The sequence below is a fragment of the Erpetoichthys calabaricus genome, chromosome 8 (assembly GCF_900747795.2).
Source record: "Erpetoichthys calabaricus chromosome 8, fErpCal1.3, whole genome shotgun sequence".
Taxonomy (NCBI): Eukaryota; Metazoa; Chordata; class Cladistia; order Polypteriformes; family Polypteridae; genus Erpetoichthys; species Erpetoichthys calabaricus.
Window position 1 is genome coordinate 70,605,080 of NC_041401.2, and position 23,304 is coordinate 70,628,383.

At 39.2% G+C, this 23,304-nt stretch overlaps 1 protein-coding gene across 1 annotated transcript in view; it reads left to right on the plus strand.

Moving 5' to 3' along the window:
• foxn1 (forkhead box N1) overlaps positions 1-23,304 on the plus strand; it is a 49,712-nt gene that overhangs the window by 8,745 nt on the left and 17,663 nt on the right. The window contains exons 2-5 of the mRNA XM_051931450.1: positions 8,916-9,254; positions 9,382-9,492; positions 13,161-13,288; positions 17,598-17,694. Coding sequence (XP_051787410.1) covers positions 8,916-9,254; positions 9,382-9,492; positions 13,161-13,288; positions 17,598-17,694 — 675 coding nt within the window. The remainder of the gene's footprint in view (positions 1-8,915; positions 9,255-9,381; positions 9,493-13,160; positions 13,289-17,597; positions 17,695-23,304) is intronic.

Genomic DNA, 23,304 nt, shown 5'->3' on the forward strand with positions numbered 1-23,304 from the left:
AGATAGATACTTTATTAATCCCAATGGGAAATTCACATTCTTCAGCAGCAGCATACTGATACAATAAATAATATTAAATTAAAGAATGATAATAATACAGGTGAAAAAAACAGACAATAACTATGTATAATGTTAAATATTAACATTTACCCCCCCTGGTGGAATTAAAGAGTCGCATAGTTTGGGGGAGGAACGATCTCCTCAATAATCTCCTCATTAGTAATAATTTTAGATCAAAGGCTATCTTAGAGGTATCCAAAAATCTTTACCCAAAATGGTTTAACTGCAGGACATTCTGAAACATATGACCTATAGATGCAAGAATATGAAATCAGTCACAGTTTAGATGTTGTCCTGGGTACATTTTAGACAATTTTAGGTGAAATATACTGTAAGTTAAATTATGGCATGCTTGGTGCATACTGAATTATAATGTACTTTATGAATGGCTAACTTCCATTTTATTTCTGATACTTGAAAATTTCATTTTCCCATCATTTCTAATATCAATAAAGGGTAAGTTCTTTGAAATGTGTTAACGTACTCTGGAGATGCTGTCTGCATACTCAAATTAGCCACTATCCATTCAGGAATGAAAGATGAAGGAAGTTGGGCAGGTTGCTTCTAGCAAAGTTTTTAATTTGTATATACAGTAGAAGAAAAAGTGTGCTGCTGGAAGATTGCATTTAGAGCATGATAGTTTAAAAGAGACAAATAGATTATCGGTATAGAAATCTCTAAATTTCACAATGCCTAGTGACTTCTGAATAGGTTAGAGAAAGCTGGAAGGAATGAGGGATTATCTTACATAGAAACAATAGATAGGTTTCTCTGCCTTAAAACATGTCCTGCTTTGGTTCCCTATATTTAACGTAATGGTTATTAGTGTTCACTGTGGGATTATGATGAGCAAGATTTATTTTTCATGCCTAACCAAGAACGTGTTATTTCATAGACTTCAGCCACTTTCCAATATTTTAGTGTCTGTATATTTGTAACCGAGTAATAGAACTAAAACCTTAATAGTGCAATGCCACCTTTATCTTTAGGTCTCTATAGAATCACCATTTTAATGTACAGTTATTTTGCCCTACCTGAATTCCACAGAAATAGGGATGCCCTAAAAAAGATGTAGACGCTTTGGAAGGATGTACATTTTGTCGATATTAATTTCGCCAGCTAAAGTATGATAGAGGGAGAGCCACCTATTAACACCTTGCTTAATGTTTCCATCATATTACCAAAATGATGTTTTGATTTCTTGTAAGAAGAGTGTCCATATTGTTTTACAAATCACAAATGATGTTGTCTTAAATAATCTTAACGCAGATCATCTCAATTTATTTATTCCTATAGGGCTGCAGAATTTATATCTAATCAAAAAAAAAAAGCGCAGATTGGTAAAGTCCCCACAGTGAGTTATGTCCTCAGATGAACATATCAATTAATTGCTCTGCTTTGCTCTTGACCTTTGGTGGTTGCAGGGGAAGTACAGTAGTGTATGATAAGGATGGTTGTAGAGCTGTGGCCAGGGAAGGCTTAAGGTAAGGAGGAAGGCTTAAGATTATATGCTGCACCAAAGCCACATTGACTAATGGTGTCTCCTCTAATTAATTTTCTTCTTTAAAATAGTATGACTAAAAAAGATTACAGTGGTACCAAATTACTTGGTACTCTGTTGTACAAGGGGGCTCCGCCCCCTGCTCGCTTCGCTCGCCTACCCCCGGCGTTTTGAACCCGTGCCTGCCGGGCAGCCGTAGGTTGCTTTTGTATTGGCCTCTCTTTCAACCTCATGTAGCATTTTTATACACTTAGCTAATGGTGATTGTTTATGGCCTTAGTGACGTTTCTCATTATAAGGTCCATGCATTGTTTGTTTTCAGGAAGGTTCATTCGTTGATAGATTGCGTCATCTGGATCTAAGATGTATATTTCTGCAAATTTGCGTTCGTGATTTGTTTCAGGGTGCACTGTTCCAATGCGATGTAATATTTGTCCACATACGTGAAAGCAGTATGGGCCATTGCCAGCTGGTGGCCTGATATTTACTCCAGTAGATGCAAAAGCAAATGAACCATTGTAGGATCTAATGCAGTTCATAAAGTTTTTACTTTCAGGTACATCGTTAGTTAGAAGCTTCCGTAGATATTCAGGATATTAATGTAAAGGAGGCAGTCTAACTTGACCCTTTTGACAAAAATGTGTAAACTCATTAGTTGTATTGCCAGTTGTTTCTTCAGGGAAGTGAAGTGAATGACAATGATTGCAAATGACATTCATTAATTCCAATGAGACGCGTGTTGTAGACGTCTGCGTTCATTGATTTTTTCCCGTCGGTCCCGTTTTTGTATGTCTGTCACTCGAGCTCTTTCGTTTTGAACCCGTGCCTGCTTCGCTTCCGCAGTTTGAGATGCGCGCTGCATGCGTCTACGTTCATTGTATCTGTCCATTTGGGGTCGTTTCTGTACCTGTGTTAGTCGAGATTTTCATTTTTGGAGCCAAGACAGTTTTTCTTCCGCGGTTTCAGAAGCGCGTTGTAGGCGCCCACGTTTATTGTTTTTTTTAATGTGGGCTTGTCTTTGTGGTCCCGTTACTCGAGCCGTATCGTTTTGCACCCGTGATCGTGAATTCATGACTTGTTTGTTCTTTATCGTTAGTAATATGGGTAAGTAATAAGGATGATCGCACTTACTGTTAATAGGGAGCGTTTTCTGTGGTTGTACGGTTAATAGTGCATCACTGTAATGAGATTGACCTATGCTGTATAGTTTGTACGTGTTCAGATGACGTATGTTTAATACGGAGCGTTCGTTTCTTCTTATTATTACCCATCAGGTGTTGCGCCTGTGTTATCTGTGGTTGTCTTGTTAATATTGGATCACTGTAATGTGATTCCAATATGTAGTGTAGTCCGGTTTCTTGTTGTTTATGTATGACGTCGGGTGTCCGCATGTGGTTTTTTAGAAGTGCGTGGATTATGCTGTGTAGTGTGTACGTTGATTTCAGATGCGCGTTGTAGGCGAATGCTCCTATCGTAGTATCTGCCATTTTCCGTAACACAATTCGCTTTCCGTAATATCTCGGGGTTGATGTGTGACCCTTTGTGGACTCCGTAGTCTGTCCCGTTTTATTCTGGTGCGGGGGGGTGACTCCTCTTTTTCCGTACCATCTCGGGCTTGATTTGTGAACCTTTGCGGACTCCATAGTATGTCCCGTTTCACTGTGGGGCGGGGACAATGTGATTCAAATATGTTGTTTTGTCCGTATTTGTGGGGTTTCTATATGATGTCGGGTGTTTGCTTGCGGTTGCTCTTTCGTTTTTGAGCGGTAATCTCGGGCTTGATGGGTAACCCTTTGTGGACTCTGTAGTCTGTCCCGTTTTACTCGGGGGTGTGGGTCTGACTCCTGTTTTTGTGTGCTATGGGCGCGTTGCCTCATTTCTTATTTATGTTAGTGTGTGTACTCTGTAGTCTGTCCCGTTTCACTCTGGGGCGTGGGTCTGACTCCTCTTTTTTGTGTGCTATGGGCTTTGTGTGGCGCCTGCGTCTGACTCCTCTTTTTTGTGTGCTATGGGCGCGTTGCCTCATTCCTTATTTCTGTTAGTGGAGGGGGGCTTTGTGTCTCATTTCTTATTTATGTTAAAGTGTGTACTCCATAGTTTGTCCCGTTTCACTCTGGGGCGTGGGTCTGACTCCTCTTTTTTGTGTTGTATGGGCTTTGTGTGGCACCTGCCTCCGACTCCTTTTTTTTTTTGTGTGCTATGGGCGCGTTGCCTCATTTCTTATTTCTGTTAGTGGAGGGGGGCTTTGTGTGGCGCCTGCGCACCATTTCTCCTGCGATTTCTGTTAGTTGGAGGGGGGCTTTGTGTGGCGCCTGCGCACTATGTCTTTTGCGTCCACGGGCAGGTCCCTGCGTCCATATCCGGTTTACCATTCTCATTTAGTAATATAATATGGATTCTTGTTCTACCTCACAATGCTTAATAACTTCTAAATGATCCCCCTTGAAGGAACTGGTGTGTTTATATAAGTATTAGACAGCATCTAACAATGGTGGGTTCGGGTTGTCCCCCTTGAAGGTTGTAGCTCATTAATATGTATTATATGGCATCTCAGACTAGGGGTGGAGGGTGGGGGTTTGGGCAAACACCTTTTTAAAGTACTGGCACATTGATATTAGTATTAGATTGCATCTAATAGCTAGGGCAGCTGTCTCCCATGAGCACATGTGTGACATGGCCCTTCACCCCCACACCAGACCCATAGGGTCGAGCAGCCAGAACCAAGAGGTTGTGAACCTGCGAAAGAGCATTGGCGTTGGTGTGGAGAGATCCTAGACATTGAATGAGTGTAAACCTGTAAGGCTGGAGGTCCAAAAATCACCATGTGAATAGGGGGATTGATTTCTTGTGTACTACTATCCACTGGGGAGTGATGTGGTTAGTAATCAGGGTAAACTCATGGACTATGAGGGAATACTTCAACTGGGTAACTCCCCATTTGATCGCCAGAACCTCTCGTTCCACCACTGCATACCTGGTTTCCTGGTCTAACAGTTTCAGGCTCTGGAACATGTCGGGGTGTTCAACACCATCAACACTTCGGCTCAGGATGGAATCAAGACCTGTGTCTGACACTTCAGTCTGGAGAACAAAAGGCAAAGAAAAGTTAGGAGCCTTCAACATTGGTGATGACCTTAGGATTTGCTTTAGGTCAAAAAATGCAGCGTCTGTTATTTCATCCCATACCATGTTGTTTGGGGCCCCTTTCTTAGTTAAATCCGTCAAGGGCACCACTCTCTTGGAGAAGCTAGGTACAAACCGGTGATAGTACCCTGCTAAACCTAGAAATGCTTGGACATGCTACTTGGTCTTTGGATGGGGCCAGTTAAGTAAGTAAGTAAGTACTATGACCCATCCCACAAGGTAGCCTAAATATTTGGCCTCAGTTAATCCAAAGAAGAATTTATTTGGGTTAATCCAAAGTCTGGACTTACCAAATGCATGAAGCACTGCTTGGATATGCTGTAGGTGTTTCTTCCATGTGCTGGAATAGATGACAACGTTATTAAATTGATGGCACTATAGGCATTGCGGGGATGAAACACTCTATTCCATCAGATGTTGGAAGGTTGCCAGTGCCCCATGCAATCTAAAAGGAAGGACACAATAATTCCAGAGTCCACTAGGAATGCTAAACGCTGCCTTTACCTTTGTGGAGCTCATTAAAGGAACCCACCAGTAACCTTTTGTCATGTTAAGAGTGGTCAAAACCTCCACCTTGCCAAGCTGCCCAAGGAGGTCATTCACTCATGGCATCAGGTAGACATCAAATTGTGAAATCTTATTAAACGACTGAAATCACTGCAAAACCCCAAACTTCCTTCGGGCTTAGGAACCAAGTCTATGGGACTGCACTAGGAACTAAGACTTTACTCAATTACACCTAAGTCCAGCATGCGTTTGTTTTCCAGTTCCACTTCTGTTCACTCTACCACTGGGAGTTTATATGGGCGTTCTCTGATGATCACCCCTGGATCAGTAACAATGTCATGCGCTACCAGAGAAGTCTGCCTGTGTTTCTGACTTACCACCTCTGGGACAGACAGGATGATTGATTCCAGCTCCCGCCACTGCTTGGCCGTCAAAGTGGAACCAAATTTAAGGATTGTTTTGCGAGTGAAGAGTGAACAGGGCTGCCTGGAGGGGGGACCAAGGTCCCTGTCCTTCTATGGTTTCAGCAGGTTTACGTGATAAACCCATTTGCTTGGTCGACAATTGGGTTGTTTTACCAAATAATCGACAAACCCCTTCCTCTCCTTAACTTCGTACAGGCTTGCCAATGGGCTAGTAGTTTAGAGTGGGAGGTGGGAACGAGGACCATGACACAGTTTTCCAGTCAGATTCCCGAAGAGACGTACCACAGTCATAATAGTGGGCCTATGCTGCTTGTGCCTTGTCCATTTGTTCTTAAAGATTGTGTCAAATTTTCACAAATCTATAATGTAATTGCGCAACATATTCTAATATATTTGTGGAAGGGAGGGCCTCCCAGCATTCTTTTAGAATGTCCAATATGGACTGGGGTTGTTGCCCATAAAGTAATTCAAAATGGGAGAAGCCCAAAGAGGCTTTGGGGACTTCCCAATAGGCAAATAAAACAAGGGGAAGTAATTGATCCCTGTTCCTCCAGTCCTTGCTGACCACTTTGCGTAGCATCTGTTACTAGTCCATCAGTTTGAGAATGATATACATAGATCTTTATGTTCTTAACTTTCAGTAACTTGGCCACTTCCCAGAACATCTCCGATGAGAAAGGCGTCACATGGTCTGTTAAGACTTCCATGGTGATACTGACTCACGCAAAGACCCCTGGTAGCTCCCGTGCAATGTTTTTGTTAATGGCTGTATGCAAAGGGACAGTCTTGAGATAACAGGTAGCATAATCAACGAGGACAAAGATTAACTTATGTCCTCGAGCTGAGGGTTCAAGGAGTCCCACAATGTTGACTCCTATACATTCAAATGGGATGTCAATAAGGGCAATGGGAATTAAAGGATCATGGTCCTTCTTAGGAATCTGTCACATTTGACACTCTAGACATGAAGCACAAAAGCGATGGACCTCCTCATTAATCCCCAGACAATATAATGGGAGCTTAATGCACTCAAGGGTTTTTTTTGGTTCCCAAGTAGGCACCTAAGGAGGTGGGTGTATGCTCGCTCACAGACCTGCAGCCAGAAGGTGGGAATAACAGGAGCTACCTTAAACCTCCCCCTCATGCTTTGCTACTTGATACAGGAGGCCATTACTTAAAACAAAGTGTGGCTCCTGTGGCATGGGATGTTAAGTGTGTTGGCAGTTAACCAGAACCACTGCATTTTTTGCAAACTTGAGGGAATCCTCATTCTACTGTTACCTTTTGAAGGATGCCAGTGTTTGCCTAAACTGGAAATACAACATAGACAGAGGGTCAGGACTGATCTTAATGGGCATGGTTTCAACCTGAGATGCCACTGCATTTGTCTGAGGTCTGTTGGGCTTGCGATGTTGCAGGTCCACCACGTCATAATGCATGGCTACGTGGCTCCTTAATGACGGCTGTAAACATGGCATGGACGCAGCATGGGACAAGTTATCGTCGTCCATTACTAGGCCTAAAGGTTTTTCAGTAGTGGATTGTTTCATACCACTTTTACTTCAGACCAGTTTCGTCCCAATATCACTATATCAGTATACCAGCATGCTTCCCCATGAATACAGGTCAGAGTGGTCTTTCCCTCAAACCGCTATCGCGGTAACAGAAAACGGTGAATGACAATGGAAATGTTACTGCCAGAATGATGACTGCCGTAACCTTATGGCCATTTACAAACACCATCCCTTTACAGGGAAGAGACAGAGTGTTAGAGAGTGCATAGTACCTTTCTTCCTTCACCCAGCTGCAGTCCATGGGCTTATTGTAATGTAATATTATCGTATTAATTCTCAAATTGGTATGGCATATGAGACACAGACATGTCAAAGTAAAAATTAAACAATTGAAATGACTGTAGACTTTAAATTCACTGCTAAAGAATGATTTAATTGAAATAAGCATCTCTTAAATTGGCATACATTACAACTTGAGTTAAAACTCTGCAAATGCCATCCTCAATTGCTCATCACCATTGATAACTTTATAATTATACTCTAAACAAGTGTTTTTCAACTGGTGCGCAATGAGAGCTACCCAGGTGTGCCATATAGGACCACCAGTATGTGCTGTCAAAGGGAGGAAGCAACTGGGAAAATGCATTCAAAGTGCTCACTAAGTGCTGTGTCTTAAAATGCTAATCTCCAAGCTTTTTTTTTTTTTTTTGCTGGCATCTCTGATAGTCCCACCCTTTCAGACAGTTTAACAAGTGTATAGTTTTAATGCTTTTGTGTTAGGTAGAATTGTGGTAAACCTTGGGATTTTTTGGGTTACAAAAAATGTGCTACCACAGAAAAACTGTTGGAAAACACTGCTCTACCAACACTTTGCTCCTGGCATGCTGAAAAAGATCTCCGTAGCTATTATCTCACTGAAAAACTGACACCGTGCATTACTTGGGTGGTTATGTGGCATTCTTGGCATAAATTAGCAAAAATACTGCAGACTTGAATCATGCATAGGGATAATCATTACACTTCTGTTTCAAATAATTTTGTCATTATATTAGGGCAGTAAGCATTAAAAATTACATGAAAATGGCATCCTGATGCAATTGCCTTGTTGCTGGCTCAGGAATGTGACAATACTTCTTAACGAGTTAAACAGGCCACATTAATTGCAAAAATTAATGCATTAACTGACACAGGCCCCAACAACACGTCTACATAATTTAATTTTGTTAATTAAAATGAACAGTTAACTCCTGTGATCTATCATTTACTTACAAAAATACACTTTAATATAGGATATCAAACTTCTATTTGCCTTGTTAATCAAGAGATTAGTGTAGAAAGTTTTTTAAAAGGATAAAGTAAAAAAATAAAATATAACTAAAACACTCAGCCTGAGAAGTTGGCTTAATTCCACTGAAATGAATACATAAACAATGGCATCTCTTTATTGAGGCTAGATCAACCTCAACACCTGTTTGGTAGTTTAACATGGTGCTAGTTTTATTGAATTTGAAGGTAGCGCAAAGTAGGTATGGCTTATTTTTGCATTTCATTTTATGGCAATGCCATCCTCAAGCAATGATTAGTTCTTTAATTCTCCCTCAAGCCTGCACGTCTGCCATTCGTATTGCCCATACTCATATTTTAATCGGACTTGCTTTACCCTTGACTTGTCTGTTTGTCTGCATCAACACTGGAAATCACTAATGGAATAGAATAAATGGAATTGTCATGATAACTAATCACAGCTTCTTCTCTAATTTGCAGGATGAATTAAGTATTGAGGATGGCACCCTTTACCAGGTAAAGAGTTGCAATAGCGAAAAGTACAGGCTTCAAAGCAGTGATGGAATCCAAGGAGAAACATATGGAGGTGCAGACACAAGTCGATTTCACCCCTACCGTCGGCAGAATAGTGCTGAGGAGTTCTCAGGTTTAAGAGGTGTCGACTCTCTGCATCTGTCTCGATGTCCACATTCTTTAAACTCTTTCAAAGCTGTTGAAGGCCCTGCACAGACTGCTCAGTGCAAGCCAGACATCCTTCCACAGATCCTGGCTGAGTGGACTGAAGCAGGAAACATGGGTACACAATGCAACAGACTAATGGTGGGTAGGAGAAGAAATCTGGTGTTGGTGTTAATGAGATGGGAGGAAAAAGTTTAAACACTAATGCACATTGGTTTCTAGATTGAAAGCATACTCTTGAACAGTCATGTATGTCTTTATTTACTAGACTGCTGATCAAAGCTACTCCCCTGATGTTCCAGAAGAAGCTGAAATAAAACCACCAAGCTATCGCTTACCAATTCATCAAGTCTGTAATATCGGCCAACACCTAACAACGGTATGCTTCTGGAACTATATTTTTCAAACTTTGCTGTAGAGGAAACTTGTGAATCATGGCATGTGTATTAACAATGCATTAATTAGACAAACAATATCTGGCTTTCATTGAAGTTATTTATTATTATTTAATACAAAATTATGTTTCTTAACTGTGCAGTGTGCAACTAAATTTATCCAATATTGTCTTTAATACACAAATCTATTAATTTTAGCAGTTTTCGTGGATACTTTTGAAAAATATTGTATTGTTAATTCTGGCCTTCCATCTACAATGAAACTGCATTTTTGACTGTTGAAAATTAATCTTTCTAAACATGCGATCCAAAGTGTATAAAATTAAAAATGCTGGATCTTGTCTGGCAGAGTGGATGTGTTTTCCCATTAAAAAAACCAACTTGCTCTTAACTGGTAAAGCATGCATGTTAACTTGGAAAGATCTGCCAATTACGAAATATAACAAACATTTAGAACATGATCTGAAAATGCAAGAGTGAACAGTGAACTTTTGAATATAAAATTGTGTTTTCAAATTTGTCAATGTTAAAGGGAGGTAGGGTTGCTGTTTATGTCAGGCAGAATTTAAATGCAAGTTGGACAATGAGCTCCATCTTAGCGAGGATATGTGGCTTTGCCTGGAAAGCATTAGGGAAAGACACCTTATTTTAGGAGTGTGTTATAGACCACCCAATGTAGACAGTAATTTCAACACACATCTTTTTAGTAATATTAAAAATGCAAGTTTACAAGGGACTTTAATTATTGAAATATTAACTGAGAGAATCTTGCATATGACGGAGCACAAGAGCAGGAGTTTTTAGAAGTAATCAGTAACTGTTTTTTTAACACAGCATGTTAAAGCACAAATGTGGGGTGAAGCGTGTCTGGATTTAGTATTTTGTAATAATCAAGATAGAATTGAGGGTGTAGAGGTGATTGGATCTCAAAGGGTCAAGTGACCATAATATTGTTTTTTGTAAGAGTGTGGATGCAAAAGACTAAAATTGTTAAGTTTAACTTGGATAGGGCAAATTATGAGCAGATGCGGTAAAGTCTAAGGAGAATAGATGGGGATAACCTTTTTGAGGAGCAGTGGTTTAAAATGTTTTAAATGTAATGCAGGAAAGGTACATACCTTAATTTGGAATTAATAGGAAATTAAAAAAAAACTCTGCAGTGGGTTAATAAAGAGTTAAAAAAGAAGCTGCAAAGGAAAAAAACAGCTTTATAAGGCATATAAGTCTAATCACTCCAAAGTGAATTGTAGGGCATATGAGAACATGAGGGCAACCATTAAGAAGGATATTTGGGAGGCTAAAAGACAGTTGGAGAGGAATATAGCTGATAAGGGAAAAGATGACCCAAAGAGATTCTTTCAGTATTTTAGTAGTAAAAGAACAAGAACAACAAATTGAAGGCAAAGTGCATCAGAAATAGTAAAGGGGAATTAAAAGATGTAGCGGAAATAGCGGACGCTCTAAACTTGCATTTTTCTTAGGTCTTCACAAGTGAGGAAGTGGATAACCTCCCAGTGGTAAATTGTACTACTAGGAAGGTACTGAAGGATTTGAAAATTGTCGAGAAGGAAGTACTACTCAGATCAATTAGGCAAAAATCAAACAAATCACAAAGACCAGATAATATTTACCCTTGAGTTCTTAACACTAGAATCCTTTAATGCTCACGAAAAAACTCGTAATCCCGACCAACCTTAAATTCCTTTGCACCTCTCCATCAGCGTTTTTTGTTTTGCAAATGTAAAAAGCAAGCTTTAGTTTTTAACTCATTGACAGCCACACGTAAATCACGCTTTTTTTCTTTGGTTATATTTTTGAATAAAAGTGCATGTGTTTATTTGATATTTGGACTAAAGTCTTCACACATTATACACTTCACGTCATTATTAGTATAACATGGAAACAGTTTCTGCTTTAGGTATGTGTTCAGCATTTCTTGCATTTCCTTTCATCTTACACTTACCCAGATCTTTGTAGACACAGAACACACATGATATGCATGTATTCCAAATAACGATATACTGTATTATTTACCCTATACAACTCTGGACATGCAGATAAAGAACCTTGAGCAGGGGGAGCTTTTTGCCCAAGCTGAGCTTCATCAAGGTGGGGGATGGGACAGCAGGCTGCTTGCTGCTTGTGCTGATCGACGCATTTATAAAACAAAAGATGCTGATAGAGAGGTGTGAAGGGATTTAAGGTGGGCCGGGATTACGAGTTTTTTCGTAGGCTTCAAGAATTCTAGTGTTAAAGCCATCTCACATCGAGAGAGTCTGAATTCCAAAAGTAAAGGTGCATCTGAAGAGGGAGTGGGTCAAAATAATGTGAGAGACAGAAAGAGATACTGGTACTGCTGCACAATAGTACTTTTGAGGAGGGCAAGTGATTTAGTCACCCCATCAGAAAGAAAGAAAACTCAATACCGGCATAGTATAACATGGACTATATGGCAGCAGTACTTATTTCTGCTTTTTTTGCTTTAGTACTTAGTTCTTATCCTTCTTTTGTTTTGTTAATTAAAGTGTTTTTTTACCTTTATCACTTTTTATGTTATAATGTGTATATATTTTTATATTTCAAATACAGTGCATGTCTGTTGTCCATTCCTTAAGGAATCCAATTTATCTATTCTGGGGTTGCAGATGCTGGAGCCTGTCCTGGCAACAATGCAGGACTCTTTCTGGCACTGGGTACACTCAGGCACACACCTATATTCACTTGATGTGGGCTAATATAGAGTTACTTAAATATTTCCTTCCTTGTGCCCAATGATGCAAATATAGGCTCTGGCTCCCCACATCCCTGTATTGGATTAAGCAAGATCTAAGAATGCTACATTATGTTAACAATTGTACTGCAGTGCCTCAGGATTTGTAATGTCTATTAAAAGGTGCCACCATTTTTTTTTTTCAAAACCTAAAGCCCACTATTTGGAATTTCTGAAATGACAGATTGCAAGCAGAGACAAGTCAGCCCAACTATACAAATTCAGTTAAACATAGTGTTAAAAAATATGATAATTCAAAAATCTACAGCCACAGGGTATCTCCAAGAGCCTGGACTGAGCAACACTGCTCTAGGTGATTTGAAATTCAAGTTAAGAAAGAATATTCACTTTTTTTTTTAAACCAGCTTTATTCTCTAGGGACAATAACAAACAGAATACTCAGCAATAATGAATAAAATAAATATCAGAAGATAACAAAATTATTTCTGCCACTGGTACATCTTAACTGCATATAAAAAGTAAGGGTCTACAGCAGAACATTGGAGTAGTATTTTTTAAGAAATCTATAAATTCTTAATAACTGGAAGACCTTTAAGAAAAAAAAAACACAAGGCCTAAATTTTCATAATGCTAACGGTTAGTGTCAGCATTTTGTAACACATGGTGGTACTGTAATATAGCATAGCTGTAACCTTTTGGAAAAAGTAACTCAAACATCACAACAGCAGACTACAACTCTTTTACTTTTTTAAAATTTCCAGCAGTAGAAGTTAAATTTTGAAGACTCAACCAGTAATTACATGAATGGCACTCTAATGTTTCAACCACTGAATCAGATCATGTGGAGTTTGGACTTATTTTCTAAAAACAAGGATTTTTTTATGTAGCCAATTTGCTGTTTTCTCTTGTTTATGTGTGCAGGTCTCACAAGGATCAATTTTTCCAATGGGACTTTCAGATGGAACTCATTATCCCTATCAGCGGATAGCACCACAAAGTTTGCCGGAGACCCAGCAGTCACTCTACCCAAAGCCCATTTACTCTTACAGGTATGTCTGGTGATTACCAGTTGAACTTATATTAATTGAATTCCTCTTTCCTGTTACTCACTATGTAGAACACAAACATTCATGTATGAAAAACATTTACTAAAAAAAGCAAGTTAAGCAGGATCTGAATGACAGACATGCATCAACAAATTATGAACAGCAATGCAGTATTGTATGCATCTACCAGTCGGTCAACTCCAAACTACTGAAAACTTAATCTTCAGAGATCTGAAAATCAACTTCTGCATCACCAGTTCCTAAAAAAAAGATCAGCATCAATAAAAAACTTCCTCCATTCCATTTGTGGACAACCTTAAAGAGGAATCTTTCAAATCTGTCATTTTATCTTAGATAAAAAGGCTGAATTTAGAATGAATTGTGTAGCACACTTTTTAGCACTGGCCGTGTCTGGGTAAGATTTAGATTTTCCTCAGTCCATAGGGGTATCTTTATGGTACTCTGCTTTACTTACATATCTTAAATCCTTTAATGTGGGAAGGGACATTCTTCATACCTTTCTCAACTCTGTGATGGCCAGTGCAATTTCATACACTGTGGTGTGCTAGGCTGGTAACATCGCTACAAGAGAGGCCCACTGAATCAACAAGCTAATTAAAGGGCAAGCTCAATTATGGGACACACTCTGGACCCCCTGGAGATAGTACCAAAGAACAGAATTAAAACCAAACTGAGTGCCATTAGGAACAATGCTGCACATCCTTTCTTCTCACACACTAACACTAAGGACTTTCAGTCAAGAAACACTACTGGGGCTCATTTACAGTATACAAACAGCATTGTGACTATGACAATCTTTTCTTTCCAATGTCATTATGGGGTATGTTCAGACCATAGTGTGTATGTATTTATATTAATTTATCTATTTATGTATTTAAAGAGCTTCTGTAAAAAACAAATTTCCCAAATTAAACAAATTTCCATCTATCTAACAACTCATATATTAGTTTGGCTGGTAGCAATAAATTGGCCAATTACTTGACTGTGTCAAGTGACAGACTATCACTCTATCAAGAATGTGACTCTGTAATTAAAAAGAATGAATTCCCCTTCTGTGCACTGTAGTTCACAGACCGCTAAACACAGCACAGATTTTATCATGGAGTTCTCTGACTTCTTGGCAGTTTTTACATCAATATATATAAACCTTATTATTATTGGGGACTTTAATATTCATGTCTGTTGTCCTGATAAGTCAATGGTAAAGGAATTCACAGATGTTATTGATTTTTTTTATCTTATACAGGCTGTTACGATTCCCACACATGTTCATAATCACACATTGGACCTTGTTTTATTTCAGAGTCTTAATATCTGTAATCTCTGCGGTGGGTTGGCACCCTGCCCAGGATTGTTTCCTGCCTTGTGCCCTGTGTTGGCTGAGATTGGCTCCAGCAGACCCCCGTGACCCTGTGTTCGGATTCAGCGGGTTAGAAAATGGATGGATGAATATCTGTAATCTTGAAATATGTAATGTGCATTTCTCTGACCACCTACCTGTTTTAATGCAGATGTCACACAACTTTTAGAATTACTTCTCACAGTTCTCGTATAATTAAACCCTCTACTGCCACACAGTTTTCAAGTGCATTTAGGGACACTGCTCCCACATTAGAAAATTCATTCAACCTCATAAGTGCAGAAGAAATTAGTTACCGAATTTACTGCTTTTTGCACTTAAATATTAGACACAGTCGCTCCTGTTAAAATTTTTCATCCCAAGATTATATTAGAACTCTGGTTCAATGACAACAACCACACTTTGAGACAGGTGTGTAGGGAGGAAGACCGTAGGTGGAAGACACACAACCTCCAGGTGTCTTTTGAAATTAAAAAAAAATAGTTCACATTACCAGAGGGCCGTTAAAAATTCAAAATCAAAATATTTCTCTGAGTTAACAGCAAAAAATATCATAGACCCCAAGTTCTATTCAACGTCATATATGCTGCATGAAATCCTCTGACCCCCATTTGCTCTGAGTTGTCAATCTCCATGTGTGAGAAGTTTTTTTTTTTTTAATTTCTTTGTGGATAAAGTCAATACAATCAGATCTAGTTTACCATCACTCTCCCATGAGGAACCTAATTCCTCTAGCTATTCTGTCTTTTTAAATTAATTTGTACCTGTCTCTCTTCCAGTTTTGTCCCAGTTCGTCAGTCATTTTAAGTCCACAACCTGTCCCTCTGATATAATTCCTACATGGTTATTAAAAGAGGTCTTTGAAACTCTTGGGCCTTTTATTAAGAGTATTACTAATACCTTCCTAATATCTCCCTCAAAACTGTTTCAGTCCTGGCCTATTTTAAAAATGCTTTGTTGCGCCCTCTCTTAAAAAAAAAACAAAAAAACCTTGATCCGACTGTATTGTCAAATTTTATACCAGTATCTCAGCTAACTTTTATGTCAAAGATCCTGAAAAAGACTGTACTCAATCAAGTGCAAACACTTTTAGAGTATAATCACATACATGAAATTTTTCAGTCTGGTTTTAAACAACATCGCAGTACTTAAACAATATTTTTTAACTGCTGATTCTGGGTCATCTATTGTAGTTGTGCTTTTAGATTTCACTGCAGCATTTGACACTATTGATCAGAACATTTCATTGTATCGTCTAGAGAATGTTATTGGCATTCAAGGTACTGCTCTAAATTGGTTTCGTTCATATTTCTCTGAAAGGAATCTTTCAGTTAATTTGGTTGAATTGTCACCATCCACACTAAAATAACTAAAATACGGGATCCCACAAGGTTCTATACTTGGACAAATTTTGTTTTCATCATACATGGCTCTTGGATCTATTTTCTGTAAGCATAATGTATCTTTCCACTGTTTTGCGGATGACTGGATGTTGTCAAATTTCCATCCATCCATCCATTTTCCAACCCGCTGAATCCGAACACAGGGTCACAGGGGTCTGCTGGAGCCAATCCCAGCCAACACAGGACACAAGGCAGGAACCAATCCCGGGCAGGGTGCCAACCCACCGCAGGACACACACAAACACACCAAGCACACACTAGGGCCAATTTAGAATCGCCAATCCACCTAACCTGCATGTCTTTGGACTGTGGGAGGAAACCGGAGCGCCGGAGGAAACCCACGCAGACACGGGGAGAACATGCAAACTCCACGCAGGGAGGACCCAGGAAGCGGACCTGGGTCTCCTAACTGCGAGGGAGCAGCGCTACCTACTGAGTCACCGTGCCGCCCGTTGTCAAATTTTCTCGACTTAAATCATAGTACTTTTTAGTCCATCCAGTGTACCTGTCACTAACCTTGGCCCTCTAGTGAAACATTGCAAGACATCTGCAAAAAGTCTGGGTGTTATCCTCGAGAATAGTCTTAAACTGGATAAGCAGATAAACTGTGTTATAAGAAGTTGTTTTTTCCAGTTAAGAATAATTTCAAAAATCAAGCATTTTCTTTGTTTTGCTGATTTAGAAAGAGTTGTTCATGTTCTTGTTTCATCCCGCCTTGACTATTGTAACTCATTGTTCAGTGTTGTCAATCAAACTCTTCTCTCTTGCCTGCAGTTGCTCCAAAACTCTGCTGTGAGGCTCTTAACTGGGTCACATAAGCGTAAGCACATCACTCCTTTTGGCTTCACTCCATTGGCTTCCCATCAGTCTTAGAATTGATTTCAAAATTTTATTGTACACTTTAAACTGTTTAAACGAGTGGCCCCGGCTTATCTGTTTGACCTCCTTGTTTCTTATGCCCCCTTCTCGATCCTTAAGATCGCCTGACTAGTTGCTACTGGCCTTACCATGATCAAGGCGAAAGAAATGGGGGGATTGTGCTTTTGTGGTGACTGCTCCTTGGCTTTGGATCAACCTAACCGCTGATAAAAGCGGCTCCAACCATGTCAATTTTTAAATCTATGCTGGGAACACATTTTTTTCTCTCTGGCTTTTAGTCACTCATGACATGCTTTTTATGGTTGGATATTGTTATTTGTTAATTGTTTATTGATTTTTATTTACTTTTTGACGTTTATTTCTTTTTATTAACTTTTTATTCAATAATCTTTGACATTACTTTCTTACTTTCATGTACAACACTTTGGAAACCACTTCTGTGGCCTTAAATGTGCTCTATAAATCAACTCTGACTTGACTTGACTTCTGTTTTATTTGACACTGGCTACTGGGTGGCCTAAAACCTCAAAAATTAGTTTACCAATGACAGATTGCTTTTTTTGTGTTTTTGTGTTACATAAAGGTTACTGGGACTATTGTAGATATGTTCAAGTAGTGAGTAAAACTTGTGTTCTTTTCTTTTTAACAGTATTTTGATCTTCATGGCACTAAGGAACAGCAAAACAGGAAGCTTGCCAGTCAGTGAAATTTACAACTTCATGACAGAGCATTTCCCATATTTCAAGGTAATACAGCAAATAGAAAACATCTCTTGTACAGTATTCAATTCAGGAGATTTGCCCAGTCCTAAAGGATACATAGAAAAACTGTGAGGTCAATGGCATAGTACATTTCTAGGAGTTTACTTACACCATGACAGGGGGAGAATGGGATCATTCAAGAATTAAACTACCACTTAAAAAACAAAACCAGTGTTAGAGGTGAGGGATAAGCAATTGATACGGAGAAGGAACAGCATGATCTATTAATATGAGTGCATGGTCCCTATTCTCTGTTTGGAAAGAGTTTACAATATAGAACATTCAAAACATGAGACCAAATTTTGAGGACTCTTTTACTAAACTGTTTCTTGGTAGTTAACTACTTCTTAGTAATTTAAACATATTAAGTCAGTGAATCTAAAAGGGAGTGACAGTTTATAAGGTGGATACAAATCCCATTAATTAGGTGGCCTACTTCTTTCTTTTTTGCTTGCATCTTATATGTTGACCCAGTAAAGCTTTTGTGAAATAAGCCTTATGTGTATCAAATACTTAGGCTATTTTCTGTGATTGCTTGCTGTAAGGCCAGTGCTATCCATCATTAGCAGCAGTAAATGAACTGAGAAAACTATCTTCTTGCTTATACCTGAGAAAACGTCTTCCCTCAATGGGTAGTCCTGTTTCCATCATGTACACTTCTTTGAAAAGTTGCTGTAAATTTTCATTAGGCACTCTAGTTTCCTTCTGCATCATAAAACATGTATATTAGTTTGAGGGTCAAATCTAAATTGAAATGTTGAACTGAGTTAGGTGCTATGGTCTGACATTCTACCCAGTATTGTTTCATATTTACAATTAATGTAGCCAGGATGAGTTCTGGCTCCAAAAAAGTTTTTTCATGGTTTAGAAAATCATGTTTATTGTCATGTATTCAAATAAAAGTGCAAGAAATATGGCATCCTCTACAGACCTCAACAGACAAGATGTGATAACATTCAAGCAAGAGGTGGTACAAACTACCTGTAATCTTACAATTATTGTTTACCAGTGCAAATTTCTCAAATCATATCATCACAATGGGAGTTAGTGCCACTGAACAGTCCAGTTTCTCTGGAACAGTGATTTTCTTACTGGCTTACCAGAGCAGATCTGAGGAGGAATCCCTAAGCATGCCACAACTTAGAGAATCAAAATAATCCTGCAGCTTTTTATGTGCCTCTTTAGTCCAGTTTAAGCATGCTATAATGATCCAGAGTGTTAGCCCTCCCGGTAGGTGACATGTTGTTGATATTTAGGGTAAATTTCCTGAAATTTGCTTTAATGAAGTCCTCAGCAAAAATAATCCCCCCCAGATGTAAAGTACTTATTCATAATGATGTTTTACAGATTGGTCAGCATCATCCTAATGTTAGCTTCAGTGGGATGTAGACACTCATTATAACAAGTAAGAAAATGTACATAAGGTGTAACATTCAGATGTAATTAGAACATTTACTGTTATAAAATTTGAATTTTTTAAAAAATTTTGTAGTGCCTAGACTTACTCAGTTAGCTATCTCATTTTGCTTATTAAATATTTTTGTAAGAGTGAGTTATATTTAAAAACAAAAGCAATAATGTAATGTGTTACTAGGGCATATAAAATACAAGCTTTTTAATAGTACTTCAATACGTCACTGAAAATGGAGCCCAAATAGGCTTGTGAGGGCTACAATTGCTTTCATAGACAGTAGATCCCAACTCAAGTCATGAAAAAAATTGCATTAATCGATGTTTTATTGTTATTTGTTGGTTGTGGATGGCCGATTGTTAATTGTAGTTCAGATTTCTTATATGCATCCAATGAAGATTTCAAAATCTCTGTTGAAGTCTGTAGAAAAGGTGCTACATAGCGCCCGACCCGGCACAGACTTACGCAGAGGCACGTGTAAAATAAACAGTCTTTTTATTTTTCTTCAACTGGAGGGCACGTCTTCCCCGTAATCCCCCCAGCCACAACACAGTCCCATAAGCACTTATACAGCACAAACAACAATTCTTTCTCTCCACCTTGGCACCACCACTCCTCCCAGGCAACCTCGTCCTCTTCCTCCCGATTCTGGCTCTCCTGAGTGGTGGTGGCTGGCCCTTTTTATATCCCACCCGGAAGCATTCCAGGTGCTTGACCACCTGGTCCTAATTGCACTTCCGGGTGGGGCTGAAGATACGACCAGCGAGGCTGCTGACTCCATGCAGCTCCCCCTAGCGGCCATCCGAGCCCCCAACCAGGCTGTGGAGGACTCCATCTCCCATGGAGCCATGCGCCGGGTTGGGGAATCATCGTCTGCCAGGGAGGCTGCCACCAAGCGTCCCGGGGGAGGTATTGAACTGTCCATGGCTGCTCCTCCGGAACAGATGCAGCAGGGGCGTCCCTACCGGGCATGGGACCCGGCTGTCCATTACAAGTCTCAAACTAAAATGCCTGTCTGCATTCAGTTTTAATCAAATTCAAATCATTATGGTGCTTTGCCAATAAATTCTAGTGTCTTGAGAAACAGAAATCATTATAACGTTCCAATAATGCATCTGTGATGTTGTTTTTAATGTAACGAAAATTCTGAGTACAAGGTTATTCACTGCAACATTCTACAAGCAACATATTAAGCAATGCGCACAAATCTATAGGTGTTTCACTGTTTTGTTGTCCAGAATGACTCTTGAATGAGAAAATTTGATACAGTAAACTAATCTGTAATTGAGGTTACACTGAATATTTCCCTGTTTAAAAGGCAGACAAATCTGAAAATGTAGTATTTTTTTTAATGTGAACTTTTGAAATTTCAAAAATTTGTATAGTGTGCTATATTTGAAACATTTCAATGAAATTTGAACTTTCCTGACAAACTCCCTTAAAGAACACTCCCACATTTCAATAAAATCAGTGCACTAGGAGCCATCTTGTTTCATGTGGACAGGCAGACAGACAGACATGACAACGGTAGTAGGTGCTTTTTTAATTGTCTGTGAATGTACCTAAAAAGACTAGGGAATTGTCTCAGTAGGTAAACAGATGGAACATGATAATTAAAAACTACAGATAAGGTAAGCAGTTTCTGATATCACTTTGTGAAGCTGATCTTGCTTTGCTGTCAGTTAATTTGTTATCCAGCAAATGAACTTTAGACAGGAAAACACTGACAAGGGAGGTTGATTACTGCTGTGTTTTGTCCTCACTTGGTCACCTTGACTTTGTTACCATTTCCTAGTTCTATTTATCTGGTAGTGTTGGCTGTTATTGTAGCTCCTTATTTAACAGGTTAAAAACTGAATCTAAGATACTCACTCTGATGTTTAACTAAACCTTTAGTGAGCATAAGAAATAACTATGGAAATAGAATGAACTAGGCTATATGCAGAAAAAAAGCATAAATCTGCAAGGACCAACATGCAACACATCCTTCAATCTCTGGTGATATGACAAGTAAATCAAATATATAAATGACAAAAACAGTGAAATAATAAACTGGGCATGAATACAGATATATTGACAAAAGCACAGTAGAGATAGCTTCAGTGCAGTCTCTACCTAAGTTACAAAAAAACGGTGTTGAAGAGGTCATTTTTCATCATTTACCATAGATACTCGTGTATTAGTCGATCTCGCAGATAAGTCGAGTGTATTTTTAAGCCGAAAATTACGAAATTTGTTATGACCCGCGTATAAGTCGAGGGTAAAACTTGACAGCTATCAGAGATAGAGGGCGACAATCAGCTGTTAATGGCAACAAAACTCACTGTCACATCACAGGCATTCCCTCTGTGCTTGGAGAAATGCTACACTCGTTGACTCGGCAACTAATCCTTGCCTGTGCGTGAGTTGCGAAATGTAAACAAATGTAAACAAAGGCAAGATGGCATCGACATGTCACAAGGGAGCGAAGCGAGTGCAGAAAAGAAAACACTCGGCAGACGATGTTTTGCACATTATCGCTGAGTCGGACTCTGATTTTTCAGAATCAGATTTTATTGACAGTGATCAGGAATCGAGCAAGAGAGTGAGAAGCCGGCATCAGCTGATCGGACACCAGCCAATGCCGCGCCAGCTGATTGGCTGCCAGCTGAACGCATTCGCGCAGCCGATGCACCTACGGCAAGGTTCGCGTGGGAGGAATACCCAGACATTGATCCGTGGGAGCCGAACTGGCTACCGGACTTCACAAGACAGCATGGCTTGCTGTTGGACACGACAGATCACCCGCTGCTGGACTACTTCAGGCTGCTCTCTCCTGATGCTGCTTTTCAGCTACTGTCAGATGAGACAAACAGGTAGGCAGAGAATTTTTTTGAATCGCGGGCTGCGCTTGCATCGCATTGATAGCGTGCATTGCCTTGGTTCTTTTGATTCCAAATCTGGTTGCACGTGGCAGCTAATGGTATGTTTGTTATCCAAAACCTGCAAAAGCTAATGCTCAAATTCAAGTATTTAACAGTTTAAAGAATTATTTAATGAAATTAGAAAAAAACTAGCTAATTAGCAATAGTATTGCTGGCTTATAATTATTTCAAAGACTTAACCGTGAAGCGTTGTGTGTACAATGTCATTACCCAAATTCTATGGACAATTGTGTTGCCCCGTGGATAAGTCGACCCTGTTTTTTTGAATGAATTTTAAGGCATAAATTTTTCGACTTATACGCGAGTATAAACGGTACTTTTCTTTACAAAACCCAATAAGAAGGAAATTTTACATGTTGTGGAACTTAAAACTATACAGTTGGATTGCTTGATATCAAATCAGTGAAAAACTGTATGCAGACTCAGTCATTCAAAGTATGGTAATGGATATTAAGAAAGTAATTGACAAACATATGTTAAAAAATGTCCCTAAGTTCAAATTTCTCAAATGCTCACATATCATGAGTTTAGTGTTGAGCAGACCTTAGCTTCAAATTTCCTTTAATCTGCAAAAGAACATAAAATTATCAGCCTGTAATTTTATTATAAACGCTTTGCGCACACACACACACACACACAGAGCCAGAGCTTAGTGAAGTTCAGTTTCAAATAGCAATACCATTCATTCCAGTTCACAGGTATATCTCAGAGCCAACACTGTAAATTTAAATGGCCTTAAAATGGCTCATAACCAAGTCTTTAACTACAACTCACTATTTCAGCCGTCATATACACTCTTGTGCATTGTCACAATTGCAGTTCAGAGTTTTAAGAGGCACAGGGGAAATATTATGGCAATACCAGGCCAAAACCGCCGACCACAAGGGCTGAAAGAAAGAAAGCAAATGCAGGGAGGTCTTCTGGGTTAAACCACCTCTCCTAGAGCCTGAAACCTACAGTGTGATACATTATGCAGGTACAGCTGCATATAGCATATTTGAAAAGTACTGTAAACAATTCACTATTTAGAATGAAAAAAATAACATTGGCAGTTGATGGTATACTTTGTGTGATTAAAAAATGAATGGGTAGGTGAATCTAGGTGTTGACTGAAGAGGCTGATGAGTTAAAAGAATGGCTTCTTTCCAAGAAAAGGTACATATAAAAAAACTATTATGGGGTGAAAGGAATGCACACTGCAAGCAAGGGCAGCATACCTGTAGATGTGTCTGATGAAGATTAAACATACAGCATTAATAA